This window comes from Miniopterus natalensis, chromosome 12 (genome assembly GCF_054644295.1).
Source record: "Miniopterus natalensis isolate mMinNat1 chromosome 12, mMinNat1.hap1, whole genome shotgun sequence".
In the NCBI taxonomy this organism is placed as follows: Eukaryota; Metazoa; Chordata; class Mammalia; order Chiroptera; family Miniopteridae; genus Miniopterus; species Miniopterus natalensis.
In genome coordinates, this window is record NC_142092.1 from 7,641,694 (window position 1) to 7,649,420 (window position 7,727).

General features: G+C 59.6%; 1 protein-coding gene across 1 annotated transcript; it reads left to right on the plus strand.

Annotated features, from left to right (window-relative positions):
• Positions 1-557: 557 nt before the first annotated feature.
• LOC148091764 (NUT family member 2G-like) lies at positions 558-7,151 on the plus strand. The gene is made up of 7 exons (XM_087823150.1): positions 558-573; positions 2,605-3,322; positions 3,683-3,811; positions 4,306-4,445; positions 4,908-5,170; positions 5,593-5,709; positions 6,255-7,151. Exons 1-7 carry the CDS (start codon positions 558-560, stop codon positions 7,149-7,151), a joined length of 2,280 nt encoding a protein of 759 aa, XP_087679276.1.
• The last annotated feature ends 576 nt before the right edge of the window (positions 7,152-7,727 follow it).

A 7,727-nucleotide genomic window follows, 5' to 3' on the forward strand; every position in this document is an offset into this window, starting at 1 on the left:
GCACACAGCAGCTGAATGTGCTGGGTATGCGGAGTGGACCCTAATTTCAAACACTGGGCCCCCTGCGGCCATTATTTCCTCAGGTGTCTATTCTGACTTTTGTTCAGAAAGCGGAGCCTGTGCTGAAGTGAGCCGAGAGCCACATAGGAAGCAGGTGGAGGGGCCCAAATCTAGGTGGATGGATCAAGAACTGAAATAAGGGCACATAAACTAAAGCCTTTGTGCCGTGAATCTAAAAGCACCAGTGTAAATGGCCTAAAGAGACACAGCAATCCTATAGCCACATAAAATCTGAAAGGAACTGCTGCTGGTTTTTGCCTACCTGCCAGACCCTCCATGGAATGTCTCCCCTCCCTCCCCCACCCAGGCCCACCTGCCCCTGCCCCTCCCCCGCTGTAGAATGTCTGGGGTCCTACATTCTGCTGTTTAAATCCAAACCCTTCCCTCCACTGGATGCTGAGCATCTGTTGGAGCAGGTCACTCTCTGGGTCCTGTGCTAGCATTTTCTCTTTGTGGAGGCTGCTAGGCAGCGGTGGCCAGTGCCTGAGCCTGTGGGGATGGCTTCAGTAGGAGGTAAGCCTATAGATTGAGGGGGGCAGTGATTTAAAAACTGAAACTGTCCCTCAAAACTTGGAATTAAAAGGTGACACTTCCGCTGGGGGAACACAGTTGGAACTGAAGTAGGGCAAGGAGACACCACTGGGCTTCCAAGGACCTGTCACCCAGGGAGGCTGGGAGCCAGTGGAAACCTGTGACAGCCCTGGACAGGAGGGCTCCTCAGAGGTGGATAGGGGTGACTGCGGGGAAATGCCTGGGTGTGGAGAAGGGGCGGCAGCAGGCACATGGATTCTTTCTAGAGGGGAGACAAGCCACTTGGACATGTGTGTGTGGAGGGAGTGGTGGGCTATGTCGTGGTGGTGGCACAGGGAGGGTCACGGGAAAGCCTAGTCCTCTGTGCTGTTCTTCAGGCTCCTGGAGCTTGCCCACCATCTCTCTCTAAGGGATGCGAGCTGAGTGTGCTAGAGCCAATGGGGGCAGTGAGAAGAGGGGTCTTAGCCAGAAAGTTGTCCAGTGGGGCGGTCCGTGGCCAAGTCTACAATGAAATGACCTCCCCGAGGGCTGGGCTGGAAGGCCCTCCACCGGCTGCAGCCCAGGGCTCCTCCACTGCCTCCAGCCCAGAGCTCACTTCTCAGCCCAGGGAGCTGCTGCTTGTCTCGGATTCCGCAGGGGCAGGGCAGCGGGCAACTTCCACCAACATGGGTCTTGGTTGTCCCTGATTGTTCCCCCTCTGTGGCAGCTCAGTTCTTCAGGCCCACTTCCCCTTGTCGTGTATCTCATGGCTCACCCCCTGCCCTGCCTTTTACCTTTGAGACAAGGGCTCTGCCCATAGTCCAGGTCCCCGCTTCAGGGACAGAAAACAGATGTGGAGCAGAGTTGGTTTCCCTTGGAAGGTCAGTGAAGGCGGGTCCCTTTTGAAAGGGGGCGAGGGGAGTAGCACAGAGGCAGGAAGGTGCTCCCCTGTGTCCTTAGTGAACATCCAAGACACCTTTCCTGAGCAACTAGGGGCACATGGTATGTAGCTTGTTCCCCTGGACATGGGTCTGCTTGAGTTCCTCTGAGCCGGGATGTGTCCAGGCAACGTTGTCCCACTGTCACTGGGCTCACACCTGGTTCTTACTGCGCCTTCACTTTCCATTCTTGGGAGCTGGGAGGGGAAGGACCACAGACAGTCTGCAATCCCACAAACACTCTAATGTGACAGCAGCTATGGAAGTTTCTGGAAATCTCTACCAACAGCCCCCCTGCTCTCCATTCCCTAGCCTTTCCCTAACTCTCTGCAGGTATTGCTGGGTGTGAAATAACAGAATCTCAGGGACACAGCACTTACTTCACAGAGCCCTCACCTGGGAACAGGGCTCCTGAGGGCGGCCCTGAGTCTGAGCGCTGGGGCCGGAGCGGCAGAACCTGGCCCGTGTTAAGTGGTCTCTGCTCTTGGCTCTGACACTCAGGTGCCTGCTGGGCTGGTGTGTTCAAGGCTTAGGTCAGGGTGCCTGGGGCCTTCTTGTGCAGACACAGCTATTATTCAGGAGTTTCTGTGCTGTTGTGCAAGACCAGGGGGGAAGAGAGTGATGTACATCGAGGAAAAGGAAGACTGAGGAGGTGGGGCCCGAATATTCCAGACACTGCCTGTCCTCAAAAGCCCTTTGGGGGCCTAGAACTTACCTTGGACAAGGTCGCTACCACCAGTGTAGGGTCATTTCCCGCAGGTCGGATTTCTACCCAGTACAATGTCTTGGGAGACAGTCTCTGAGGCTGGCAGGGCCGGGTGCCCGGGAGTCCTTAGGGAGGCTCTCAGAGTCAGCACTGATCCTTCTCACAGACAGTGGTCAGGGAGCAGGCTCTCCAGGGGCACAATTCTCACCTGGAGGTCAGAGCATGACAGTGACTTGAGGATATTTGCCAGTTCCACAGTTTGCCCCATCCAAATGGCCCTCGTGTTGAGACTCACTGCCCTGACTCCCGGTGGCTAAAGGGGATCCAGAGCCCCTCAGTCCCTTTGGCTGGTTCTCCTGCTCCATTCACCCATCTCCTTTGTCTCAACAGCAACTGCAGTGCTGGGAGCAGATGTGACCCTGAATCCTGGTGCCTCCACGACTCCTTTCATGACCAAGTCCTTTCCTCCAACCACTACTGGTCCCGCACAAAGGCTGCCTTGGGAGCAGCACCTTCTACCCCTTACAACCCCATCATTCCTTCCTGGTCACCCCCTGGTGCTGCCAGCTTTGCCCAGGTCACCTCTGGTGGCAGGAGATGCTGGTCAAGGCCTTGGTGGGACTGGGATTTTCAACATTGTGGGCCAGGTCAGGTCAGAAAAGGGGCAACCGCAGACCTCCCAGACTCAGACCACTGTTCTGACTCAGGCCACCCTCAACAGGAGTGCTTCAGAGGCCCTCTGTGGAGGTGCTGCATGTCCTGCACCCCTCTTCTTGGAAGCCTCTGCGGTGGAGATGATTATACCCACCTCGGCTTTTGGGGACACCCAGGCAAGCGAAGGAGGCTGGCATCCCGGCCTTCCAGCTCAAGCTCCACCACCAGCTGCCCAGCTGGCCCCCATCGTGCCCTCGGTGAACCCTGGGGCACGGCCACATGGGGTTTCCAGGGAAGGTGGCCAGGCCACTTCCCAGTCCAAGGCCTCGCCAGATGACTCCTGCAACCCCAAGAGTGTGTACGTGAACTTCCGACGTTGGCAGTGCTTCAAGGCCCTGGCCCGGGAGCACCTTCCCCAGAGTCCTGATGTGGAAGCTCTTTCCTGCTTTCTCATGTGAGTGCCCTGGGCAGGGCGCAGGGCTCACCTGGAGCTCTCACCTCAACGAGGAACGTGGGAGGGGCATGCAGGCTGGCTGACCCCGGGATACTGGCAGAAAGGTCTGTGGGTGGTGTCCCATCTATAGGGTGGGAGTGGACGGTCAGCCTGGAGTCCAGGTTCATGGCTGGCGCGAATGTGAGGCAGGAACCACAGTAGCCGGGACGGGTTGTCTTTCACACACAGACGCCTCCCCCTCCCCGGCCAGCGCTCAGTCATGCTGGGAGGGCTGGGGACATGTGCTCCTCAGAGCTGGGGTGGTCAGGCGGGTGGAGGGCAGGCTGTAGCCCCGGACTGACCCTGAGGTATTACACACAGCCCAGAGCTCCGGTCCCTGTCCCGCCTGAAGCCCACCATGGCGCTGGAGGAGGGAATGTGGCGGGCCATGCACAAGTGGCAGTGCAAAAGCAACTTTGACAGGAGGATCTACTACGAGATGGCAGACAAGTGAGTCAGGGGCCTTGTTCCCAACAGCTGTGGGCAGGGGAGCTGACTGCAGTGGGTGGTGGGCCCACTGCAGGGCAGGGTCCAGCTGTGATGATGCTCCTCAGAGACGGTGCTGGGCGGAGGGCTGGCGGCCAGCACACGGTCCTCCCAGCCCAGAGGCCCTTCTCCTCGGGAAGGCTCTCCCTCACCGTCAGAGCGCGGGTGCTTCTGTCTTACCTCCCCCGCGAGCTCCACCCTCCTCTGATCTTGACCCTCCCTTGGCTGGACATGAAGGCCCAAGACAGGCTGGGGCAAAGGTGCCCAGCCCAGTGGGGTCAGACTCTACCCAGAGGGGCTGTGCAGGGCATGTGCCCCGCCAGCCCGCCTCCTGCGTCCTCGGTGGCCCGGCCCTGACAGCCCCAAGGCCCTGGCTCTCCCCTCCCTCCATCAGCTGTTGCCTGCGCTGCGCCCCGGCGGCCTCCGTCTCAGCTCAGCCCGTGCCCCTCACCCCCCAGGTTCATGGAGTTCGAGGCGCAGGAGGAAATGCGGTTTCAGAAGTTGCAGTTAAAGAAGGGGGCACAGGGTCAGCCTCCTCCAGCCCCACTGAGACCTGATCCTCGGGGGCCCCGAGCCCCAGTGGTGGGCCCACAGCCAGGTACGCCAGCAGGATCCCACAGGACCCCTGGCCAAAGCAACAGGGCCTAGGGCAGGCCCCTTCCCCACCCACATCGGTCCTTTTCCTTCAAGGGGCTCTGGTCTTTCAGCTGAAACAGCCCTGAGAGCCGGGACCTCAGCTGCCCTTTGTCACCATGGGGTCTGGACCTGGTCAATTTTCTTAACCCCTCTCCCACCTCCCTGTCAGAGGACCCAACAGAAAGTCTGCTGAGAGGCGGGCTGGGTGGGGGGCCCCTTGGAGAATCGGTGGCTCCACATGTCCTCACACATGACTCCCTTGGATGCTCCCCTCGGCCCTCTCCCCTGACACGGTCACACAGCTTCAGGTGGTCCTGACCCAGCCACACTCATGTTAATGCCCCCAAACACTGCCCTCACCATCGAGTGCTCAGGAGGTGGAAGCCTTATCCCCTCACCTCCCTCCTCTTCCCTCTCTGCCCAGCTCCCACTCCCAGGAAGGCTGCACCCACGGCCCAGCGAGCCCGCACACCCCAGTGGCCCCAAGAAACCGAGTCACCCGATGGGATCCCCCCCGCGGCCGTGCAGGAGTACATGGACCTCATGGATGAGCTGCTGGGGCTGGGCCACTCAGCCGCAGGGGAGCCTGGTGGAGAATGGGAGGATGGAGGAAAGGACCTGCTGCCGGACAAGGGTCTCCTGAGCTACCTGGACCAGCTGTGCTGCCAGCAAGACTTCGTCGCCGAGGTGGGCTGGCTCTGAGCTCTGGGGTCTATAGGATTCCGGAGGGTGGACTCCAGCACCCAGGGCCTGAGGTCTCTTCTTTGTCCCTGAGCTTGGTGCGTGAGTGTGTGTGTCTGTGTGTCTGTGTGTGTGTCTGTGTGTGTGTCTGTGTGTGCATGTATGCACGTTGTGTGTGTGCTCTGTGTGGTGTGTGCTATCTGTATGTATGTGGTTGTGCCCTTGTCTTTGCATGTAAGTGGGTGTGTGTGTCTGCCTGTGTGTCTCTATGTGTGTCTGTGTGTGGTTGATGACTGTGACGGACTAAAACACCCACTGTGTGCAGGAGGATGGGGTGGGTCTTTGCTTTCTCACTTGTCCTCCAGGTCCTGCTGACTCACAGGTTACTCCCTGCCAAGGGTGCTCACTGCCCCTTCCTTCTGTCTCAGGTGGATGAGGTCATTCACCTCGGATTTTTAAAACAATTGCTTTCCCCGGACACGCGGCAGGATCCCCTGGCTCTAGCTGAGGAGTTGGAGCAGGAGGAAGGACTCACTCCTGCCCAGGTGAGCCAGGGGAGGGCAGGACCTTAAGAAGATGGGAGGGGACTCCAGGTGAGCCAGGGGATGGCGGGACCCCAGGTGAGTTGGAGGAAAGGACAGGCCTTAGATGAGTCAGGGAGGGAGAGACTCCAGGTGGGTCAGGGGTGGGGGGACCCCAGGTGAGCCATGGGAGGGAGCACCCAGGGAAACCAGGGCAGGGAGCAACCCAGAAGAGGGGCACACATGGCTCTGTCCAGCCAACCCCTTTCTGTAGGCACGGCTTGCCAAGGGGCCAGCCCTGGGGTGGGTGCAGTGCAAAACCACAAGAGGAGGGGACTATGGAGAGAAGAGGGTGACAGGAAAGAGAGGATGGGAGGGAAGGGGAGGAAAGGACACACAGCTGGGAATATGGCCCAGGGGGATGGCAGGAGAGCCACATGTCTGTTTTGGATTTGAGTTACATTGTCTTCTCCTGTCCCCTTCCCCCCAATCCCACTGTCCCATCACCCACGCTCCTCCTCCTAGCACACCTGTGTGCAGAGCCAGTCACTGTCCCTCTCTTCCCCCAGCTGGTAGAGAAGGGACTCCTGGCCTCGGAGGAGCAGGAGGGTGGGCAGGCACCCCCGAGTCACGGCGCTCCCCTGTTGGACCCAAGTCCTTCTGAGTCTGTGGTGGGCCAAGATGCCCAGAGGCGTGACCACGGCCCCCAGTTGGGGGTGAATGACAAAGCCTGCCCACAAGAGACTGACTTCAAGGACCGTCAAAGGCACATTCGAGGAGATGCCAAGGTGTCCAGGACCAAGGAGCTTTCTGTCTCTTCAGGACGTCAGGAGTACCCACCACTCTTGGGTCAAGGGGTCCCCTCTCCTCCCCAGGGTCACCGGCAGGCTTACTCTGGACTGGGACCCAGGGACGCCTCCATTCCCAGAGAGACCTCGCTTGTTACCAAGACTCTGGGGCCAGAGGGCAGGTCCAGTGCGGATGAGGAGGACCTCCCCAGCCTGGCCTTCCTCTGGGCCTCTCCTAAGAGCCTGCTGCCCTGTCAGCTCTCTCTGAGTCCTGTCCCTGCCTCAGGCCCTGTCTGCCCTGGAGGTCGGGGGCCCCGGGGAGCTGCCCAGTCCCAGTTCTTTCAGAGACTTGGCCTCAGCCAAGCTTCATCTCCAGCTTCCAAGTCTCGGGAGTGCACTCTGGCTGGAGGCCCAGCCCGTGCTGAGAAGACCCCCCTCCCAGGGGCTGACCTCAGGGCCTGTGGGAGGCCAACACTGGCTTTGGGGCTGGTCGGCCCCTCACAACCTCAAAAGAGAAAGTGTGATGAGTCTGTCACAGGGAGTTGGAGGAAGCGGCACTGCAGCCAGTATGGAGCAGTGGGGAGTCCCTCCCTCTGCCAGCCCGTGGAGGATCCCAGACTAGATGTGACCTGGCTGTTCCCCAGAGGAGTCAAGGGCTCCTTCTCATCCCAGGGTTGATCCTGGCTGTTCTACTGACAAGGGAGGGTGGGAGGCGGGGGGGGGTGGGGGGTGGGGGGGGGTGGGGGGTGGGGGGGGGCAGGACCGTTAGGGTGCGGGTGGGCCTAGGTGTGGGGGTAGGAGCAACACCTTTGGGACATTGTGTGTCTATTATGAATAAAGATGGTTTTGTGTGAAAATGCTCTGGGGGCCGCTTTCTCCTTACTCAGATCTGCACTGCTCCATAGAAAGGGCACCTGAGAGGAAGGAAGGAGGATGTGGGAGGTCATGGGTGCTATGGATCCACAGGATACCCTTCAGTCCCTCCTTGCAGATTGACAGGGACTCCTTCAGACTGCTCCTGGGAGCACACAGCTCTCTAATACCCAAGGACCCCTCCCATCAATTTTGCTCCCAAGGCCAGACTGTGGCCTGAGCCCAGAGGAAAAGGCTTGGCCTCAGGGGACAGGCTCTCTGCCTTGGGGCCTCCTGGCAGGAGAAGCATCCTCTAGTCTCAGTGGGATGATGGAAGTGGAGGGGGTGGAGGGGTGAGGCTGGAACCAGGGGGTGACAAACCTGTTAAAGGTGGATACACGG